The 24,179-nt window shown below is 38.7% G+C and overlaps 1 protein-coding gene across 4 annotated transcripts in view; it reads right to left on the reverse strand.

The window, feature by feature from the left end:
• Cpeb4 (cytoplasmic polyadenylation element binding protein 4) overlaps window positions 1-24,179 on the reverse strand; it is a 68,536-nt gene that overhangs the window by 32,969 nt on the left and 11,388 nt on the right. For all 4 annotated transcript variants that reach the window (XM_004665012.3, XM_004665011.3, XM_004665010.2 and 1 more), the window contains exon 2: window positions 8,611-8,692. In XM_004665012.3, coding sequence (XP_004665069.1) covers window positions 8,611-8,692 — 82 coding nt within the window. The remainder of the gene's footprint in view (window positions 1-8,610; window positions 8,693-24,179) is intronic.

The following is a 24,179-nucleotide window of genomic DNA, read 5'->3' on the forward strand; positions in this document are numbered from 1 at the left end:
ACAAGGTCCATTAAGTAACTCTAAACTAAAGAAGCCCATGGCTCACAAATGCATAAGAGAAACATTTCATAAGGCCAAGTTTAAACAACTATTCAGCTTTAGAAATAAATATTCCCACAACTGACTAAGTCTGACTGACTTCTGATTGTTTCCCTTCTATAAGCTACTCAACACTAAGTGCGGCCGCATCTGTGCTCACATGATACACATGTGCTTTCAGTCACTTTCCACTTTGTAATGTATGCGTGTTCATAACTGCTAATGGGAACGTTCAACCCCCTCCATTTACAGGTGAGGAAATCAAGGTCTAGGAAAAAAAATGACCAACCCAAGGCCACATCACTGGTAGAAGTCAGGTTTGAACACAATCCCAAGAGGTTTCCCTTTTTATTTCTTAATATTTCAGGAAATCTATTATATGCTAACAACTTCTGATCATTACAACAAAAAGATTAAACAGGCAACTTAAACATCACTATTTAATCAATCACACCAGGCATTTATTACTTACGAGTTTTATAGCCATTAGAAATTAGATATATTTCAACTTCTTTGTAAACATCTATTAGTCATAGATGCTCTTCAGAACAAAGATTTGCACTATATCACGGTTTTCTTGAGTACTAAACATGGTCTTCTAATTGGCTGATTCGGGGCATTGTCTTAATGTGTAACATCTGGCATCTGCCCAACTATGTTCCAAAGAAATTGTAGAACTGCTTTCTCTTCAGAGTTCCACTAATGTTCCTAATGGACTGATTACCAGGTAAAACCCAGACTGAAACAAAGCTTGGCTTTTAAAAATGAGTTGACTGGTGTGGGACTGAATTCAGAGCCAGTCAATTAGACAAAATAATGAGGCCCACAGGCAGCATGGTCATCTCAGCATGTTTATCAGAGCAGTAACAACTAGTTTACATTGTCTGAAAACTTAACACAAACTGTACTGCTTAACAGCAACAAATTCACTGCAGTTTTTGTTTGTCTTACTTTTGTTACTTTTTTTTAAGCTTTGGTAGGGAAGACAAACAGGCAGTAAGAAAGAAAAAAGAAATTCATAAAGCAGGCATATACAGCTAATAAATTAATAAACTACATACAATATTTAGGTAAAAATGTACATCAAAAAGTAATTTTGTAGCAGCCTATAAACTGTTTCTCCTTCTGGTTGATAAATTAGATGCAAAGAGCATCATGGATGTTTTCATGACAGCTATGACTCCAACAGCATTGATTTCCCCAGAGGAAGGCCTGAGGATCTTTGTAGATGACAAGAAGGCTGATTAAACACATATTCATATACAAGGCTATCTTCAAGAACTATCTCTACCTAACTTTACAGAAATTTAATTTAGGGGCTGAAGAGATGGCTTAGTGGTTAAGTGCTTGCCTGTGAAGCCTAAGGACCCCAGTTCGAGGCTTGATTCACCAGGACCCACGTTAGCTAGATGCACAAGGGGGCGCACGCGTCTGGAGTTCGTTTGCAGTGGCTGGTGGCCCTGTCTTGCCCATTCTCCCTCTCTTTCTCTATCTGCCTTTTTCTCTCTCTGTCTGTTTCTCTCAAATAAATAAAAAAATTAAAAAAAAAAGAAATTTAATTTAGAAGGAAAAATTGAAATAAGTCATACCATCAAAAGATATGCAATGTACATATAAGTTTGGACAGGGAATAACAACAACATAGTACCCTTCTTCTTTTATACAGTAAGGGTCTCTAATATTTATCACTGACACACTGCTGGAAAAGCCTGGAAAAAATATCATTCCGCCTTCACCCCTGCATGTAGAATATTACTGTGTGTGTCAGTCAACTTGAAAAACCCATGTTTACCTAAGTTGTACCCAACACTTAATGTGACAGTATAATCCATCAAGAAGAAAAGCAATTGCTAAACTGTTATCTGATTTTTGCTTGTTTTCTGGTTTGTTATCTGTAAATGTTTCATTATACCATGTTTTGTTTATTCCTTTACCCTCCTCTAAATGTGTGTCAAACGAAATTAGGTCATAATAGCCATAGAATGAGAACCTTAATTGAAAAGAAAAAGAAATGTTTATAAAGTAAATTGAGTCTTTTGAAGAAGTGATTACAATTCTAAGTTTTATTACTATGGTCCCCTTGCCTCTTTTTATCCTTTTGTCTCCCATGTAGAGTCGTAGTTGTGACAATGTTGTAGGGGGACCCTGACTGCCCCATTTCACAGACCCAAAATAGAATTCTTATGCTTGTTCAGTGTTCAAAATGAAAATAAGGGAGCTAAATAATCATGATAACCCCAAATCTGAAATAGTGTAGTTGCACTGTTTCAAGTCTACACCTTTGTAAGCTGCTTACACGGGGCCTGCAGAATCCAGTAGATCTCAATGGACAGTAAACCTGAAAACAGATGGCTGTTAGAAGTCAGAGGAGGCTTTGCACCAGCAGTAATACTGAGAACCATGTACTTACATCAGGGATGATAAGACAAATTCTTCCTTTGTGACAACTGCTTATATGACTTTCATTCAGAACCCATAAAAACAAGGATCAAATATTCTACCACAGGGAATCATTACTTCCAATGTATGTACATAAACAGGGACATGAGGATCTGGCCACCTACAAGATGGGCTCTGTTACAAATTGAGTTTGTTTCAGTGCAGAGGCAGAGCAACAATTACCTCAGTCCAATTGGTGAGTTAGTCATATGTTATATTTGTGCTTCCAGGCACTTCCCTTTTCCATCCTCCCTAAATACAACAGATAAAACCTCAGCAACCTCCAAATCTGAAAAAGTGTAGTCAGACCAAGTCCACACCTCTGTAAGCTCTGCTTACACAGGGCCTGCAGAGTCCAATAAATCTTGATGGTCAGTAACCCTGAAAATATAAGGCTGTTCAAAATTCAGTGGAGGTCTTGTGTCCGCAGTAATACAAAGAAAACCCTGCCTCCTCTACCTCACACCATGGAAGTTACGTCAACACCAAAGTTCATGAGGGTCTCATCCCACTACACAACTGAGCAAAAGAGAAAAATGTTAAGGAAGGTCCATGTCCCTAATCATGAAAGAAAGCATGAATAAGGAGAGGAAATACTACATCAAAACAGCCATACACAAGGTTAACTGCAGTCCAGTTTAACCTATACTCGGCGGTATCCCTTACTCCATGACTCGAGCTGTGAAAGGTGAGGCAGTGTTCTACTTGGGAGACCTCAATCACTGTGCCGCTTGGAGTTACTTGGTATCATTCAAACAGAACAAGAAAACCCAGAATAATCAGGAAGGCTCCAGCCAAGTAGCAGGGAAACTGTCTGGGTGAGTCTGAATCCTAAACACATAGGATATTTAAAGAAACTCCAATTTGTCAGAAAATACTAGATACCATGAAATAATTTATTGTGGAAAAAAAAAGTGCTGTCCTGCCTTTTCCTTTTTCTTCCTTCTTCGTGGTATTTTGTATCCTACCCAGTGACATGTGCCTTACAGGAAAATGTCTACTTAATCCTTTAGAAGGGTTGGCAGGGTGAGAGTACACGTTATCTAAGTGGCCATGGGCCAACTGATTTAAACAGAATAAGGTCAAATACTGTAACATGCACACCAACACATACATTCCTACTTTAAATAAATCATTCTGATACTAAAATAACCTATTTTCTTCAGGGCCCCTTTTATTTGTGAAATTTTTATTTATGCCCAAATCATTGCAAGTTTATAACACATGATATAACTTCAATAAATGACCAAATACAGTCCTATATTTAGCAACTTGCAGCAGGTTTTTAGACGTCAGTCTACATAAAGTCAGCACCTAGATCAAATCCATTCTAAGACACGTGAGTATCAGTTCACTGAAGTGAAGAACTAAGTCTGTACTTTGTACTATACTGTACTTTGGAGTCTAAGAAGACTAAGAGAGAACTGCATATTTTAAAAAAGCATTCCAAAGTATTCTTTCAACTTTTTAAAAATCAGTACTAAATGCATTCTCTCCCAACTACAAAGATATAGAATTTACATAATTATCCCAACCTTCGCTCTTTTATAACAACATAAATCTTACAAGAATAAGAATCCTTAGTGAATGAGTATTGTGTTCTAAACTTCAATTGAGTGTCATGATTTTCTTCTAAAGAGAGTATTATAAACTCTGGCAACAAGAGAGGCACAGATGGAATATCACTTGCCCACTTGTTGAAACATTTGTTTCAAACAAATTTAAGAAGATGAAAATCATAGGGGAAGGGCTCTAAATGTACTGTGTAAAGAAAGTGAAAAGTAACCAGTGTTTGAAAATGTGAAGTGCCATGGCACCCCTGGCAACTAGGAGCTAATGCACAACATTTTGTGGCAGATCCACAGCTCTTAAACTTGTACTAAATGAATGTGGGAAGGAAGCATGGCAGCAATGGGGCTCCTCTATGAGCCCCTACATAGTCTATATATGGACTAGGTTTCCTGGGCACTAGGGCCAGGCCTTCTCAATGATCAGTATTGTTTACATGCAGACTGAGCATTTTAAATGCCTCAAACTCACGGGAAGTGTGGCTGATAATATGGTGAGTCCCATTCCTTCCAAAAACTGAAAGCAAGATATATTCTTTAAAAAATGTTAAAAGGGCTGGATAGATGGCTTAGCGGTTAAGTGCTTGCCTGTGAAGCCTAAGGACCCCGGTTCGAGGCTCGATTCCCCAGGTCCCACGTTAGCCAGATGCACAAGGGGGCGCATGCATCTGGAGTTCGCTTGCAGTGGCCGGAAGCCCTGGCGCACCCATTCTCTCTCTCTTCCTCTATCTGTCTTTCTCTCTGTGTCTGTCACTCTCAAAATAAATAAATAAAAAATGGACAAAAAATATTAAAAAAAAAAGAAAAAATGTTAAAAGACTCATAATTTAGTTAATAATCTGAAAAACAATTAGAATGCTTCAATAATTTGTAAAAAGACTTCACTTATTCTTGCAATAATATTGTTGTCTTATTTTAGCTTTCTAGTGAACCAATTGGGTAGTAAATTGTTTTCCTATGTCTCATGAAACTGAGTTGCCTGATGGCTGATGAATGTCAGCAGTACTTTTATATCTTTATCCAGTGCTGTAATTCTGTAAACTACTTCTTGTTTCACTCCTATGGCCAGTAATTCTCTTCACAAACATGTCAAAAAATAGATCCATAATTTCCAGAAGTCTCTGCTACTATATATTATATATACTCAGTAAAACACTGTCTAACCTATGCATAAGGAGGCTGAAAGTGGCTGTACTCCTATGAGGCTTTAATCTACTTCATGTTGCTCCAATTTTAAACAACAGGTTCAAATTTCACAAACGAGAAAAAAACCTAAAAACTGCAGCAAGAAATAATACTTCCCAAAGAATCACCTGGGAGCCTATAACAGGTGACTATTTCTCCACCCTAATAATATTATACTAATGTACTAGGTGCCACGTGAGATCAAAATTCATAGTCAGTCATTTCTTGGCTTATGTCAGGCCCTGGGGAACAAGCTTCTGTGGACTGTCACTGGCACTAGTGATAGAGAAGGTAGTGAGTGCACAGTTTCCAGGATAAAAATAACACAAGGACCTGTCAGCTGGCCACAGAGAGTACACAAAGATAAGGCACAGGGAGGACCCTTTCCTCCCCAAACAGCTAACCCCAGGGCAGGGAGCAAACGATAGCAGCTCAATTCTCAGAAAAAATTGTAAAACAAAAACCTGATGTACGTTACAAAATTAAGTTGAAGTCCTTCTTTTGATTTAAAAAAAGTAAAAAGAATGAAAGGCTCCCAAGAAACAAGCTAAATTCAACAATAAACTCATCAAACCTAGATTTGAAGGGCTGTAGGCATAGGAAGCATCACTTGCTTGTTGATAAGAAAAATAAAAACTTGAAACCCTATTAGATCAAGGGAAAACTGTTTCTGAAAATAGAAAATGCAAATTCTATTTTATAGATATGCTATGTCAACAGATTGAACTTGTAGTTTTGTATCAATGCTATACTTTATTATTTGAACATACACATATCTATGAAGAACTACAAATAAGAGATAAAAAATAAGGTCATTAATAATGTTTTATGAAATTATCATTAATATAAAATAAACCAACTACAAAATATGATGAAATCTTTTAAGCACAATATTCAAATTATTCCTTTTAATTTCTTTTTTCTGAGAGGAGTATTTTCCAGAAAAATTAATGCTAATTTTCTACTTTCTGCTTTCAAGAAAGCAGAACACTAGCAATTATTCAATTTATTATCAAATTGGATTTAGATGCCTATTTTAGAAGGTAATACATCATTTTAAGAAATTTAAATTTTATTATCCTTTTGGAGCAAGATCGCAAAACCGAGTCACTATTACAAACAAATATAGTCATTCTAAAGGAAGAAAGCTTGATAAAGGTACAAGTAGTTCTCTAAGAAAAACTGAATTTTGCTAGAGATAGACCACAATGGCTTAAGAGTAAGGATTTTTTTAAAAGACAAGCAGAATTATAGACTAACACTATAGGACTCTTATAGATGCATGTTATCCTTTAAACCTCACAATTGCCACATACCCTACAAGCCATTTCAATGAAGATCTGATGCCAAACCCTGGGTCTTTCCACTCTGCCATACTGCCTCACAAATCACACCTTATGCGCTCCTTACACTCACAGACTGTGTCAACTGCACAGAACCTTTTCTGTCACTCAGCTTTGATTATCACTACAGAATCAGCTAGAGAGACTTAATTTAAGCAAAAATTGGCGAGAATAAACTTAAGATAGAGAATAAAAGTGGAATTTATAAAGTAATTCAGCTAACTGGAAGAAATATCCTGGCTGAAGCTGACAAACCAAGGAGATCTTCCCGTTAATCATCTAGGAATCTGCGTAAAACTTGTCAAGTACTAATCACAGGCCAGGTCTTAAAAATGCAACGTAACAAATCGCAGCTACTGGTTCTTGCTACTGTTTCTGATAGAGATTTATCATGAAAAATTAGTTCTACCCATTTACTATGCCTAGAATCTAGTGCAAAGGGGCTCTCAAAACCTTGCTGAGGGAATAAGTACATAAGAGTAAATTAATGTCTTTATAAACGTTTTCTGTAATTAATCTTGTAATTAATTTTGAAATAATTATATATCCATAGCACATTATAAAAAGTAGTACAGAGAGGGCCTCATGAACCCTTTATTCAGTGTCTCCAAATGGTAGATGGAAACGAACATTTAGACTTCTCCTTGATCTTTGCATAGTTTGCATAGTTTTCTTGGTGCTAACATGGTCTTAGACACTTTTCACCTTTATGATGAGACAAGGAAAGTAGAAGACGCAGAACGACTCCATGGTCATGGTGTTGAAAAGAAGCAAAGATATTTTTCTTTTTTCTGATATAGAATGTGCATGTGCATTACAGTCACTCAACAGACCCTATAAGGCAGTCAGTAAGGACTTTCAACACATTCCTAAAGAATTTCCAAGTGTTACTTCCAAGTTGCCCATTATATGGATTTCTTCACACCTTATTTTTTATATCTCCAAAACTCACCAAGATTTCCTCACTACAAAACTTATCCTTAAGAGTCTGTTGAAAATGACTAGTTTTATTGTATCAGCAATATGATGACCCAAACTCACAGAAAAAAATAAACTAGGCAGCCACCCTTAACAGCAAGCTACCTTGCCATTTCTTCCCATAATGCAAAGCTATATGGCTGGCATAAAGCAGGCAAATAAACACTGAATGAATTCATAGAAATAGATAGATGAACAAACAAATTAACAACATAGCTGGACTGATCTAATATATCAATCATTCCAAACTTCATTCTGATAAAGAAACCTGCTTTCTAGTAAATGGAGACTTTTAGAAGGAGAAAGTTTTGTTTTGTGTAGTTTTCAGGAAAACAGAGGGAAAGTCCTTAGAGAGCAAACCTGGAGCTGACAGTTCTCAGGCTGGCTACATGTCAGCATGACCAGAGACATTAAAAAAAAACATGCCACAACTGCACCCACATGTGGCCTAGAGCCCATGCATCTGCATTTAATTTCTAAGGCTTCCAGGAAAGTATATATCCCTTATCACAAAGGGAAAACTAGAGGCCTAGCCAAAACCTGAGTGTCTTGCTAAAGATAACACAGCTAGTCACTAACAGACCTGAAGCCAAAATCCAAGTGGGAAAAGTACTACTTTTTACCATAATGTATACAAAAAATTCAAAAACCATAAAATGTAATTTAATTAATAATGCTGATCATTTTCTAAAATGTGAAACTAAGTAAGAAGTTGTCAGCATTTGAACACTTCTGGTATGGAGTCACTGTTGTCACAGGGCAGAAGCATTGCTCTGGGGCATTAAGTTTCATAGCTGAGACATAAAAGATAGCATATCTCTTTGAATTAACTGCCTGCTTCTAGCAATGAGGCCTATTTCAGTACTCTTAATTGGTACTGATGGTTCCTACTATAGATATCCATCACATAAATTTGACTTTTTAGAAAAAAGTAGTTCATGTATAAAACCGATGCAATTTCGATCCAAAATGACTCAAGAATCATCACTATATTGCTCATCAGATTAAATAAATGCTTGAACTATTTACTAAAATAGAAGTTACATTTATCAACTTACCTTTAATGGAATCATTTTCAGCCCTCATTATATCAATAAGTGAACTCTCCAGCGAGTGCATGTCAAATGTCCTGGGGCGGTCCTGTAAACACAAAGAGCCCCAAACCATTTAAAATAGCATTTCCAGGCTACAGCTCAGTGGTAGAGTACCACATACCACACACAAATGTCATTTACCTAGTAGAGAGGAAAATGGGGCTGGTAAGATAGCTTAGCAGTTAAAGTGCTGGCCCGTGATGCCTAAGGACTCAGGTAAGTTCAACTCCCCAGGTCCCACATAAGCCAGATGCACATGGTGTATGTATCTGAAGTACATTTGCAGTGGCTAGAGGCCCTGGCATGTCCATTCTCTTTCTCCCTCTCTCTTTCTCAAATAAATAAATAAATAAATTAGGAAAATAATCTATACTTGATAAGACATAGATGAATACTTTAAAACCACCAAAACCCACAAAGGACAGTGAGCTCATTAAAGAGTGATTTACGTTTTTTTGTTTGCATGTATGTGTGGCATATGCACGTGTATGTGCCCATGCAACACTCTGCACTAGGGTGTGATCACCTGCAGTGGCCAAAGGGGAACCTCAGGTGTCCTCCATCACTCTTCCACATTCTCATGTGAGACAGAGCCCCTCACTGATCCCAGAGCTTGCCTTGTTCTTTTTTTTTTTTTTTTCTTTTGAAAGCTCCAGGGATTCACTGGTTTCTGCTTCCCATGGTTTATAGATGAGTTTATAGATGACTGTGGCCACACCCAAATGTTTATGTGTGACTTGGGGCAGTTAAGCATTCTCTCAGCCCTCCTCAGGCCCTCATGCTTGTACAGGAAAGTACTTGTAACCACTGAGCTCCTGGCAATAATTCAGCAAAGCATCACTTTTATTCATAAAGTATAAACCATTAAAACAAACCTGCATAGTTAAGGACATTAATATATGTAAAAGAAATGTTGACTCTTCTCCACCAATTAAGATGGGGATGATGTGCAAAGCTTCCCAAGCCATAACTGTATCAAATTGGCACCTCTAGATTCTACTTAGGATATCTATAATTTTATAGGCCAAATTGTTAGATCACATCACTGGAAAATCATGAAAAGACAAATTATATTATTAATACAATAAAATTGTTTACCTATACATTACCAAGGTTGCCCTCAAATTCTAAAGATTTACTGTCCCTCTATTACTATTTAGGGCTGTATTAGTTTTTTTTAAAGTTTATTTATTTAGGAAAGAGAGCAAAAGGCAGATAGAATGAGTGTGACAGGGCTTCTAGCCACTGCCAATGAACTCCAAACACATGTGCCACTTTGTGCATCTGGCTTTATGTGGGCACTAAGCAATTAAACCCAGGTTCTTAGGCTTTGCAGGCAAGCACCTTAAACACTGAGCAATCTCTTCAGCCCCTATATTACTTTCTAACTCAATCTTCTCAGAAGACTTTTTTTTTTTTTTTTTTTTTTTTTTGGTTTTTTGAAGTAGGGTCTCTGGCCCAGGCTGACCTGGAATTCACTATGGAGTCTCAGGGTGGCCTCAAACTCATGGCGATCCTCCTACCTCTGCCTTTCAGGTGCTGGGATTAAAGGCTTGTGCCACCACGCCCGGCTTCACAGAAGACTTTTTTTAAAAATTTTTTTAAAAATATTTTTTGTTCATTTTTTATTTATTTATTTGAGAGTGACAGACAGAGAGAAAGACAGATAGAGGGAGAGAGAGAGAATGGGCGAGCCAGGGCTTCCAGCCACTGCAAACGAACTCCAGACGCGTGAGCCCCCTTGTGCATCTGGCTAACGTGGGACCTGAGGAACCAAGCCTCGAACCAGGGTCCTTAGGCTTCACAGGCAAGCGCTTAACCACTAAGCCATCTCTCCAGCCCCACAGAAGACTTTTTAAGACTAGCCAGATATAGTGATTTATACCTATAATCCCAGCACTTGGGAGGCTGATGTAGGAAGACTGCTGAGTTCAAAGCCATCTTCCTAGGCTATAGGATAAGTTTCAGTTCAGCCTGAGCCAGAGTGAGATTCTGTCTCAATTTTTTTTTAAATTTTATTTATTTATTTATCTGAGAGCGACAGACACAGAGAGAAAGACAGGTAGAGGGAGAGAGAAAGAATGGGTGTGCCAGGGCTTCCAGCCTCTGCAAACGAACTTCAGACGCATGCGCCCCCTTGTGCATCTGGCTAACGTGGGACCTGGGGAACCGAGCCTCGAACCAGGGTCCTTAGGCTTCACAGGCAAGTGCTTAACCGCTAAGCCATCTCTCCAGCCCTCAATTTTTTTTTAATTATTATTTTTTAAAATATTTTTGAGGGAAGCCCAACAGTCTGGCCTTTTTTATGAGAGAAAACGAGAGAGAATTGGCACTCCAGGGCCTCCAGGCACTGTAATCAAACTCCAGGACACATGTGCCACCTTGTGCACATGTGCAACCTTATGCACATGTTACTTTGTGTGTCTAGCTTATGTGGGATCTGGGGAGTCGAACATGGGTGCTTAGGCTTCTTAGGCAAGTACCTTAAATGCTAAGCCATCTCTCCAGCCTATAATTATTTTTTTTAATTAGTAATCCATATGGAATACATACATACATAAAAACACTTAGATTATTTTGATGGAATCTCCTCTCTCCAAGATAAAACTAGCTTGAATAATGTTGCTTCCTTATTGTGACAAAGCTTCCCTAAGAGTGAGATTAACAGTAGAGACCATTAAAGCATGTCCCTCCTCTCCAAGTTAACAAAGCACAAGATTTCTAAACAATGCTGTCACTGCTTTTTAATGCAGGACAGAAAGATGCAAATCATACCTGAATGAGACAACCAAAATACACCACAGTTTTTAGTCAACTGTAAAGTTAGATTTGATTTTGTTGCCATTAAAGTTAAATGGAACAAAGAGTATGGAATAGTTGCTGGTTTAACCAAGTGAGTTTCCAGAGGGGATGAGGAATCCTAAAATATACAACATCCCAAATTCTCTAGCATTCCTCAGATGAAGGAACTTACCTTGCACTAACTAAAACAAGTTCAGTTTGGTAAATTAAAAGTAGTTGAAAACATTTTGAAATCAAGCTTGCTTCTGACTCCCCAACCAAAGACCACTGCAGGAGTATTACAGTACAAAACAAAGCAATTCTAAAGGAATCTGACTGGCAGGATCCTTTATTATAATTATTTTTTATCCATGCCATTCACCCACAAGCAGAATTCTTTAGCCTCCTCTTGAGTTACATTTTCTCTTATACTATTTTTCATTTAGTTGTTGTTTTGTTTGGGCCTCAGGCATGCTAAGAATACCCCCAGCTCCTGGCCCCTGTATTACTTTAAAAAGTATTTTTATTGGTCTTTAACAATTTCATATATATGGTAATTTGATTGCATAGATCCCTTCATTACCCTCTCTTTTTAAATTTTTTTTTGTTTATTTTTATTTATTTGAGAGCAACAGAGAAACGGTGAGAGTGAAAGAGAGAGAATGGGCAGGCCAGGGCCTCAAGCCACTACAAATGAACTCCAGACGCATGTGCCCTCTTGTGCATCTGGCTAATGTAGGTTCTGGGCAATTAAGCCTCAAACCAGGGTCCTTAGGCTTCACGGGTGAGGGCTTAACCGCTAAGCCATCTCTCCAGCCCTCATTACCCTCTCTTGGGCCCCTCTCTCTCCTGATGAACTCCTTCTTCTTCCCCGCCCCATATACTAGTGGAAATATCATTGAAGAGAATGACTCCACCTCCCCCAGCAACCACTCACTACTAGTAGCTCCTCAGGGTGGGGCAGAAACTTAAAAACCTATCCATGATAGAATGGTGACTGTGGCCCTACCTGCAGGCCTCATGCAGGTAACCACAGCTGCTGTGAGTCCCTGGCTGTAACAGCCATGTCATATGGAAGTGAGAGTCCTGCACCACTCCTTCCCACCCTCCAGATCTCCCATTCTTCATTCACTGAGCTTTGGAGGAAGATTATGTAGCTGTCCCACAAGGGGCTGAGCACTCAGCAGCCAGTTCTTTTCAGCACTCTGAGCAGTTAGGAGACTGCATTAACAGCAGCCACTGCAAACAGCAAAGCTTTTCTGTCTAAGGCTAAAAGCAACACTACACTGTGAGTAGAAACAAAACATTTAGAAGGCAAATTTCCCTCTGGGGTCTGTGGCCTCCTTGGCTGTAGGCTTTTTAGATTAGATATGAATTCCCTATTGTGCAGCAGGCCTCAAATCCAATCAGAGAGCCGTTCGTTACCCCTCTAGAATTCATGTCACTATAGCACCAGCAGGTAACTCTTGCCTGGCAGCTCAAGGGTTCATGGCTGGGTGAGGCCGCCAATGACTTTTCTCCCGCAGCAGCTTGCACAGCGCCTTTCATTACCATGAGAGCTAGCCAGTAGAAAGGAGACTTCTGGTTCAGTTTCAGTGTGATCTTCTACACTCTACAACCAGCAATAAAGTCATACTGTTCAGAGCTGGTGGGCAACCAAGAGTTCCAGAGATAGCCTGTACTGGTGGGGAGCTTCTGGAGCTTCCATGACCAACAGTTCATGGAAAGGTACCCCATGCCCAGCCCCTAGATTTTGTTTAATAAATAAGTCCTGGCTTTTGAGAAGAGCATTACCCATCCATTCAGGGTACCATGATTCATTCTGTTACTTAAATTAGTGTATAAAGTAGTAGATTTCCAAATGGCTTCTTAATATCTCCTGAGTTTTTGTTAACCCTCCTCACATTCCCTTACACCAATTTTTCCTCACCCTCTTTCCTGCTTAACTTTTTCCATCCCCAGTATCCTTCCTACATTACCTTGATATCACTACTATTCCACTATCCTTCCCTTAAAGGTTCTTTCCCACCACCCCGATCCTTTTCCACTTCTCTGATCTGTACCAGTATTCCCAACTGAACATACCTGTCTAGACGTTTGAAGCTGGGATCTCTGTATGTGGCATTTTCTTTCTGAACCTTGGTTATTCCAGTATATCTTCCTGAGAATTTTTAAATTTCATTTTTGTTTATAGCTAAATAAAATTCCATTATGTATGGGGTCTGGGAAGATGGATCAGGGGCTAAAGCTACTTTCTTGCAAAGCCTAATGGCTCAAGTTTGAGTCCCCAGTACCCACATAAAGCTAGATGCACAAAGTGGTGCATGTGTCTAGAATTCATTTATAGCAGCGAGAGGCCCTGGTATGCTCATTCTCCCTCTCTATTCTCATTCATTCTCTCTCTCTCTCTCTCTGCCCTCAAGTAAATAAGTATGTTTAGAAAGTTGTGTAAGTGCGTGCATTTGCAGTGGTATGAGACCTTAGCACACCCATACAGATACAGCACACACGCATTCAGTAAAGGTTTATTTTTTTTTTAAGTTAAGTGGATTGGAGGTATAACTTGACCTTCAGAAGTTAATACAAGTCACACTATGCCATTCCATTGCAGCTAGATTTGTACTCCTTCATCAGTTTATAAACCATGCTAGTACTTGGGTGAACCATCTCTACAACCAATAAAACCAGTCCTGTAAGCTAGAATGTCTGTAACTGTGTGCTTACAGTGTCCTCTGACACCTTCCCAAGGCCTCACATCAGATTTCCCCAGTGTGACACTTATCTCAAATGGAAGATGGGGCTCAAAATGGCAGAAGCTCATGGTGATGACTTCTGCTTGCATATCACTGTGCTGTGTGTCAGGATATGAAACATGTCCCACACTTCCACATCACTGTATCTCATGCAACCCTCCCAGACACAAAGCAATTACATATTTGCTGAAACAATGAATGGATGAATTACTTCAAGCAATTTTAAACATCTGAAATATTTCCTTTCTACTTCCTTGTTTTAAGGTTTGTTTATATATTTCCCGTCTCCCATTATAGAGTTGTATGTTTTCTTTTGCCAAAATAAATAGTGGGGGTAGGGAGAAGAATTTGGTCTATTATTCTTTGTCATGGAATTCATGCAGCAAGCAACCTTGTGAATTTCCAGAACTTGCATTTTGCCAATCACTGAATGAAAAAGATGGAAGAGAAGCAGTAGATAAGGAAGTATAATACCAAGGGTGAGTTTTCTTTGGTTTCATTTAGGAGACTTACAAGTATCTTAATGGGATAGTAGTTTAACTACTTCACAGCAACTTGCACCCTAAGTATGATATATGTATGTATGCATATTGCTAAATTTAATAAACATTGACTTCTAAGTGAACAAGTACATTAAACTAAAATGCTAAATGACAATAAATTTCAGTTATTTCACCTCTATCCTATTAACACGCCTAATTTTTCTCCTTAAATTGTCACGATTTAATTACAAGGTCACAAATAAATAACAGCATACAAACTCTAATCAATCTATTTTTGCAGTTATGTTACGGATTACCAGATTCTCTATGAATCCAGACGTGAAAAGAGATTCGAGTGATTGTTAGCGATCATATTAAACAAAATGTGTAAGTCCTAGTAACACAAGAACCATATTCTTGCCAAGGCTACTACAATATGCACTCTTCCCACAATCCAAGCATACTATCATTTACACTTACTAGAGACTACACTTGCATTAGCACTTTCTTTCTGATGATGTGCTGGTAATTCAGAGTTCAGAATCTGTATACATTGTCAAGTAAAATTTATTCTCAAAGAGGATCCAAAGTCTACTATTTCTTTTTCCTTCACTGATTTCTTCTTCTTCTTTTTTTTTTTTTTGACATCTAATTTAAAAGAAATCCTGAACTGTGCTTTAAGCCCATAGAAAGCAGGTAAAAGAGTAGAAATACAAATTAAGAAAAAAACAGCATAGGAAAATAGAACAAAAATGACAGTTTTCCTAACTAAACACCAAGGGGTTAAATCAAGGAAAAGGGGATTTTGATTTTCAAGGTTCATTATTCAAGTTTTCCCCTTTTTACTTGTATTTATTTGAGAGAAAGAGAGGAAGGGAGGGATGAAAGGAGGAAGAGAGGAAGGGGAGGGAGGGAGAGAACAGGCGCACCAGGGCCTCCAGCCATTGCAAATGAACTCCAGACATATGTGCCCCCTTGTGCATGTAGCTTACAGGGGAATAGGGGAAACAAGCTTGGGTCCTTAGGCTCTGCAGGCAAATACCCTAACTTGTTAAGCCATCTCTCCAGCTCTGCCTCTTTTAAAATATTTTTTTAATTTATGTATTTGCTAGGGGAGAGAGAGAGAGAAAGAATACATGTACCGGGGCCTCCAACCACTACAAATAAACTCCAGATGCATGTGCCACTTTGTGCACCTGGCTTTAAGTGGGTACTGGGGAGTTGAACCTAGGTTATTAGGGTTTGCAGGCAAAGGCCTTAATGGCTGAGCTATCTCTCCAGTCCCCATATGGACCACAAATAACTAATAATGTATTTCTAGAATCCATTTTCCAGAAAGTAATAGAAAAACTGTTAAGTGACAGCTCTTCTTGACAAACCTTGAGCTAATGACCAAAGAATGGGCATCAGCATAAGTCAGTGTGGCAAGTATTAGACATTAGGAGGCCTTAGCACTGACCTGCAAAAGAAAGGAATCTGATAAGATCCTTAGGTCCCTTTCTTCCAAAACACTCTCTCTTTGCTTACTGATTTGTTTGCTGCAGTTCTGGCATTAGAAACCAGGGCCTTCCACATGCTAGGCAAGGGCACAGCTAAAATGCTACATCCCTCATGCATTTTCATACCTTAGCTTTCTAATGTCCTAACATGGCTATGCACTTTTAAGTTGTACAGTTTATAAATTATGACAGCTAAGGCAAGAAACAAAAATGTGGATTAAATAACTATGCAAAGTTTACTTCCTCGCCCCCCCCCCCCAAGGTAGGGTCTCATTCTAGCCCAGGCAAACCTGGAAATCACTATGTAGTCCCAGACTGGCCTCAAACTCACAGCAATGTTCCTACCTCTGCCTCCCAAATGCTGGGATCAAAGGCATGTGCCACCATGCCTGGCTAGATTTTACTTTTGGGCCACAAAAAAAGCATAGATTTGGTAGACTTTGTTTTGTTTTGTTTTTGAGGTAGGATCTCACTCTAACTCAGGCTGCCCTGGAATTCACTATGTAGTCTCAAGGTGGCCTCAAACTCACAGCAATGTTCCTACCTCTGCCTCCCAAGTGCTGGGATTAAAGGTGTATTTGGTAGATATTTAAGAGAAACTCTATTCTTTCTTAGTGCTAGAGACTGAACTCAGGGCCTTCCATGTGATAAGCAGTATTGCACAATTGAGCTATGCATCCAGCTCTCTGTAGGTCTTAATAGGGCAGTCCATACATTTTCATTATGCTACAATCAAGCAAAATGACAAGTTTTTAAACTACTTAAACAATTTATTGATAAACAAAGTATCCTGGTTTCAAATTTAAAAAAATAAATAATATATTACCAAACCAAAAACACCTACACAACAATTCTATTTGGCTTCCCTTGGGAGAAAGGTAGAAAAGAATTGAACATCAGTTTAGCAATTGACAGTCTACACACTTTATTAGTAATGTCTTCATTCTATGCCCCAAGCATCCTAAATTAAAATTTCTCATTTATTCTCAATTAAACAATAAAAATAAGACTAAGGAAAATTTACAAATGTACTGTACAGGCAAGTACTGAAGAGTTCAGGATCACATCTATGACTCAGCCTCTCTTCAAAGCAAGTAAAGTCAACCTACATGCACTCAATAGAACATACATAAAACATACATCTGGCTAAAGGAGGGTCTCTGCTTAAAGAGCATTGAGGGCATGACCATACCAGCCAGTGTCTGGAAAGTAGCAGGCAAAGGAAAGGATGAACAAAATGTAGAAAGGGGCTGGAGGCATGGCTTAGCAGTTAAAGCGCCTACAAAGCCAAAGGACCTAGGTTTGATTCCCCAGGACCCACATAGCAGATGCACAAAGGGGGACATGCGTCTGGAGATTTGTTTGCAGTGGCTGGAGGCCCTGGCATGCCCATTCTCTCTGTTAAATAAATAAAAATAAACTTTAAAAAATGTATTAGGGTGAGAAAGGACAGTAATAGACATCTGAAAACCACCGGAGAAAGTGAAGGCTATCCTCTCCTTCTCCGTGGGGATGACAGACAGATACGGCACACAAATCAGGACCTATGACAATCCTATTTCCAGGTTATCTGCTAAGAATCAGAGGAGTAGAAGTGGCTGTAATAGTAATGGTATTGACAGTATGCATTACACACATAATCGCTTCTGTTCCTTACTAAAATCCTACAAAATCAGGTAATATAATCCAATATTATGTCCTTTCATAGATGAAAAACTTGAGCTTCCAGTAACTATGTCAGGCATGTAGAAAAGACAAAATTTGAACCCAGGCTCTGACTTTAGAACATGCAACTGAGTAATGCCTGAGGACTCAGCAAACACACTCTACTATAACTTAGACTTCCCTTTATTTTGTAGTACTGTGTGTTATGTTTTTTGTTGTTTGGGTTTTTGGAGACAGGGTGTCCCTATGTGGCTCAACTTGGCCTCAATTCTTAATCCTCCTGCCTCGGCTTCTCAAGTGCTGATATTTTAGATGTGTATTACTACAGCCCATTTGATTGTTATATTTAATATAAAGAGTTGCACGTCAGTAACTAGTTGGTTTCAGTTTCTGACATTTGTATGTCACAGAAAATATTCAATAAAACTATACAATATCATTATGAAAACCAAAGGATAAAACTAGCCTCCCAACTAACAAATAGATTATTTCAAAAGACATTTAATAATAGATTCTCAATATAACATACAGAATGTATAATACAAGTTGTTTGGAAAAAAATACTTAAAATTTGCATATCCCCCACAGCCTTAGGTAGTTTTTATTAATCTTCCTACTTAGTCTTCAGCAGGTGCAGTCCTGCTGAAGGAGGTGTGTCACTGGGGATGGATCTTGAGTCCAGCCCTACTAACGAGGTGTACAGAGAGCCAACTTAAGCACTAGCTGTTCCAGATGCTGCCTTTTGTCTCTGCTAAGGGTATTTGAAGTGAGACAGCTTCTTCTGCCATGAAGAGGTTTCCTTTGGAATGTATAAGCCTGAAATAAACTCTTTCTTCGCATGAGCTGTTCTGGTTGGGTGTTTGTCCCAGCAATGAGAAGCAAATTGCAATAAGGAGTAAACTGCCCAGATTTAAAAAATCTGCAGTGACTCTAAAACTTTAGCGATGAAAATCCTGCCTGCCATGGTGAAACAGGAAATCCTACATCAGCACATAGCAACCAAGCAAAACATTCAAAAAGTATGCACAAGAAGCATGTAAGGGGCTGGGAAGGTAGCTCAGAGGTTAAAGGTTGGCCAAGCCAGCTGGCCAGGACTCACGTAAGTTAGTTGCAAAAAGTGGTCCAAGAACAGGGTTGCAAACAGGGTCACAAGTATCTAGTGTTTGTCTTGTCTGCAGGGCAAACAAAAAGGAGGCCCTGGGTTGCCCCTTCATCCTGACACATATGCAAATAAATAAATAAATTTTAAATAAACAAAAAAAAAGCATGTGAACCTGTCCATCACTATCAAGAAAACAATTAACTCATAATTATGCCATAAGACAAAATAATCATTCATGGAAATTTATTTTATTTTAGACAGTCTTAAGTTCACCATCCTCCTACTGAGTAGCTCAAAAACTAGGCACAAGCTTTGCACAGAGCCAGTGAGGTTTATCTGAGGTGCAATTATTGCTAATTGAAAAAACAGGCACACATGCATTGTGCCCAGTCATGGCAAAATGTTTTTCATCAAATAGATGACTGAGGAAGACATTTATTTATACTTGAGGATAACTTGGAATCACCTGTTCCAGAAACAGAATACTGAGTCAAACCCACAGTGTCTCATTCACCAGGTCTAGGGAGAGCCCAAGTATTCAGACTTCAGACAAGTCTTCACATGGTGCAGGATCTACACTTAAGAACCGCTGAGTTAAGCTGTGCCACTCAACAGGCTAAGTTCATTAGCTACTCAAGGTTGTGGTTTATAGCTTAGATCCTGACTGCCTAGTTGCATGTAGTCTAGCTTACATAGTCCACACAAACTATTTTAAGGTTTCCTTATGATGGGGATTGCTTTGCTCACAAAACCTAAAACGAGCTCCTGTTCCCAAGCTCTAAGGCAAAGACCTTGGGAAAAATGACAGTCAAGTTCATTTTTAACAAATAGGGAGGTGTTACTTCAAGAAACTGAATGATTCACCATTAAAAGCATACAAAATATAATGTACAAATCTTTGGTGTCTATATACCTATGAGCTCATCTATATACCTGAGGCCTTAGGTATACTGTTCCTTCTTTCATTCAGCAGCATAGCATATCAGGTATTTACTAATTATGTTATCTCCTCTGAAAACTGTTCCTCAAATGCTCTGTAAGTCATATCTACTTTTTTAAAAAAAAAATATTTATTAGAGAGTTGGAGAGCTGTCTTAGCAGTTGAGGGCTTGCCTATGAAGCCTAAGGACCCTGGTTCGAGGCTTGATTCCCCAGGACCCACATTAGCCAGACGCATAAGAGGGTGCACGCAGCTGGAGTTCGTTTGCAGTGGCTGAAGACCCTGGCACGCCCATTCTCTCAGTCTCTCTCTCTGCCTTTCTCTCTGTGTCTGTCGCTCTCAAATAAATAAATGAACAACAACAACGAAAATGTATTCATTAGAGGGAGAGAGAGAGCGAATGCATGCACCAGGGCCTCTAGCCACTGCAAACAAACTCCAGATGCATGCACCACAATGTGCATCTAGCTAATGTGGGACCTACAGAATCAAACCTGGGTCCTTAGGCTTTGCAGGCAAGTGCCTTACCCATTAAGCCATCTCTCCAGCCCCTATCTACATTTAAAAGTCTAAATAAAGGGCATCATACCGTAAGATAATTTCTAGTCCCCATTAACTTGCCTTTATATAATTAGATAGGTTATAATTATAATTATATGAATTATCAGGTTTATATCTATGAGTATCTCAAATATAAAATATCAATATCTATTGTATGTTAAGCATCTGTGGATTTTCTTTAAAAGTCTGTTGGAAAGGGAAACATTTTATTAGGTTGGTCAATACTTCATGATTAGAGACCCACTAGGAAGATTTCTCTTAGTCATTAGAGAATGAAAACTACAAAACCTATGATTTATATTTTTTTTATTGCATGTCGGGACACTGACTATCAAGTTTTGTGATCAGAAGTAGCAACCATCCTCAGCCTAAACTTTCTCCTTCAAATATACCCCATGCTACCAACCACAACCCCCAAGTCTCTATTATTTCTTCTTTTAATAAACCTGAGTCAGAGTATTCGGGTGATACTAGATGAGTCTCAACACAAAATGTCATTAATCTAATGTAACCAAATTATTAAGAGCCCAAGCCAAAATTCTGTTACCCACTTCACTCATTCTCTTCTGTGATTACATCTCAGCCTGTTATCAATCTGCATCTGACTATGGAAGTTTCTCTTCATGGCCTAAACTTTCCATGGTGAAGAAGGGAAAGGAAAATATTTTTATTTAAAAGAATGTCCATGTCAGTATAAAAAGGAAGTTTGAGCCAGGCATGGTGGCGCACGCCTTTAATCCCAGCACTAGGGAGGCAGAGGTAGGAGGATCACCATGAGTTCAAGGCCACACTGACAGTACATAGTTAATTCCAGGTCAGCCTGGGCCAGAGTGAAACCCTACCTCAAAAAAAAATTTAAAAAAAGGAAGTTTGAGGTGTTGGTAGTGCCCACAAGTAATCAAAGGTAACTGTGAGAGTTTTAATTAAGATTTTCCAAGATGTAAATATTCTTCTTAGATGAAATGATATTTAAGCCCACAAATCATGTGACTTCACAGAAAAAGGCCATCACATCCCTGCAAAGCCAGCAAGTTCTTTTCGCTTGTACCCCTTGGCACTCTGACACTTGGTTAGTACTATTTCCCCACGAAGTGCAAACTGCCCTCACTGTCCTAGCCCAATGTTACTGTAGGCATAGCATGCTGTAAATCTATCATCACTAATATATAGGACATGGTTACCACATTCTTCCCGGCACTGACCTGAACATATTGCATGATTGTGCATTAGGTCCTCATGACTATCATGTGAGGTCACTCCTGCTGTTATACCTAGTTTAGAAAAACGAAGCTCTAAGTTAAGTGCCCTTAAAGTGACACTATAAGTGGCAGAATCTGACTCCAGGGTAGAAACTTAAAAAAAAAAAATCCCTTTAAATAAAATTTCCCATGATCTAGAATGTTCATCACTAACACTTGCAGGGTATAATATCCTTTACTGTATATCCAGGGTCTGGATGCAGATGTAAGAGGTTGAAATTGATGGAGGAGGAACCACATTTAATAGCACTCATGGTTCTTATATGTTCCCTTTGCTTTTTCATCATACCCTCTTCAATGAAGATGAGGAATCTCACAGATCTGGGGCTCAAACACTTAGTGTCAGTGATACAAACTGTAACTACATGAATAAATGCCTTCAGTGGACTGTATCAATGGTTCCATTTGGTTCCCATATAAAATGATGAGTCATAAGAGTCCCTTTGAGAAAATTTCCTTTTATTTCTTCCTAAGTAAGACATGAGGACTGGAGAGATGGCTTTATTGTTTCAGGTGCTTGCCTGCAAAGCCAAAGGAATCAGGTTTGATTCCCCAGTCCCCATTTAAAGCTAGATGCACAAGGTGGCACATGTGTCTGGAATTTGGTTTGAAATGCTGGAGGTCCTGGCACACCCATATTCACTCACTGACCCTCCCTCCCTTCCTCTCTCTCTTTCTAATAAATAAAAAGACATGAGCATTTTGAGTATCCGAGATTCTTAAAGTGCCAATAAAACAACCTCTTGTTGCCACTTCTTTGCATTGGAGAATTTAGACTCAGCTATTTCTTAGATCAATGGAGTACCTGCTTCTTCCTGACTAGTCATGTTAATTTTGCTTGGCAGAAAGAAAGAATTAGAATCCATTCTACATTCTAAAGCCTGACTCAATGGGTATATAAACCTTGATACTACAATATCACAGTGAATTTTGGTCTCACCAGAAAAATGAAAACACTACACCTCTACAAAGCTGCAGTGAGGATAATACATGAGAATACATGCACACTGCCTGGAAGTTGGTTAGCACATTCATTAAATATCCCCTAGGCCCCTTCTCTCTGTGGTACAAAGAAAGAGTCTACTGCTAACATATTTTTTAAAAAAACTATGCTTTAGTTATAACTGAATAACTCAGCTATTTTATGTTATTTCCTATAGCCTATTCCACAGAGATAATCATAAGCCCAAACCTCTGAATCAAAATATAACATAGAATATTTTTTCAACCTAATAAGCAGCTATTCAGGAAAAGAGCCCATTGGTTAAGGAAAGCAAACAATACTAAAACTCTGCCCTGAGGGATGAAGTAATAAGTATTACATGAAAATCCTGACTGGAGGTCAAAGTTCCTCTTTTTCATGTCTGCCAGACCTGAGTAGGACCCAAAATTAGCAGAGGACCTACAAACCAAAAAAAAAAAAATATATATATATATATATATATATATATATATATATATATGCGCCTAAATTGAGCCCTGTGATCTGCAACCCTTGACAAATCTCTTCTACTTTGTGACCCTTGACAAAGATCTCAAAAGGCAGCCATGTCTAGCTTCTGTCTTCCTGGGTCCTCACAAGTCTTGTCCCACATGCTTAGCTCTCCACCATCTTCTAGGAAGAAGATACTCATCAACCTTCAAACAAGTAGAAGGACACCAGACTGTACCTTCCATGAGAAGGACCATGCTTGGTAGGGTTAAGTATTCTCAAACTTAAAAGAAATATCTTACATTTTATATTATATAATAATATGACATCTACGAATTGCTTCAAGAGAAATGACGGGAGAAATCTTAGGGTATCAACAGAAGAGAATGGTCCAGGATCCAATCACTGGTTGAAGCCAGGTACATGTTACATGGGAGTTCACTATGCTTTATTTTTTCTAACTGTTGAACATGTTTAAATTTTTCCATGATAAAATATTAAGGCTGAGCATGGTGCACACACCTTTAATCCTGTGCCTTTAATCCTAGCACTCAGAAGGCGGAGGTAGGAGGATCACTGTGAGTTTGAGGCCAGCCTGAGACTACATAGTGAATTCCAGGCCAGCCTGGGCTAGACCCTACCTCATAAAACCAAAATAAATAAGTAAATAGACAGACAGATACTAGAGGAAACTTTACCAAAAGGGGGGTGCGGAGAGATCATCAGTTGGCCACTCACTGTTTGTTTTTTTTAGTAGTATTAAAAAAATATTACTTACCCAGAGTCCCACTATTACTTAAGAAAAAAATGATTATAAAAGTTGTAATTCATTTATTAAAAAAATCTTTAAGCTCAAATTATCACCCACAAGTCACGCAATGGTTTTCACATTTAAAGAAACTATGTTATGGAACCATTCCAGCATAAAGGTGGAGGGACTCATGAGATCCTAGTCCTCAAAGAGGAGCTATTGGCTTAATGCTTGTGGGGACAGGGAGAGTCAAGTTCTTCAGTGGTGTAGGCACTGGTAAACTGTCCATATGCTGGTAAATAACCCCC

Source organism: Jaculus jaculus, chromosome 6, assembly GCF_020740685.1.
Source record: "Jaculus jaculus isolate mJacJac1 chromosome 6, mJacJac1.mat.Y.cur, whole genome shotgun sequence".
Classification (NCBI taxonomy): Eukaryota; Metazoa; Chordata; class Mammalia; order Rodentia; family Dipodidae; genus Jaculus; species Jaculus jaculus.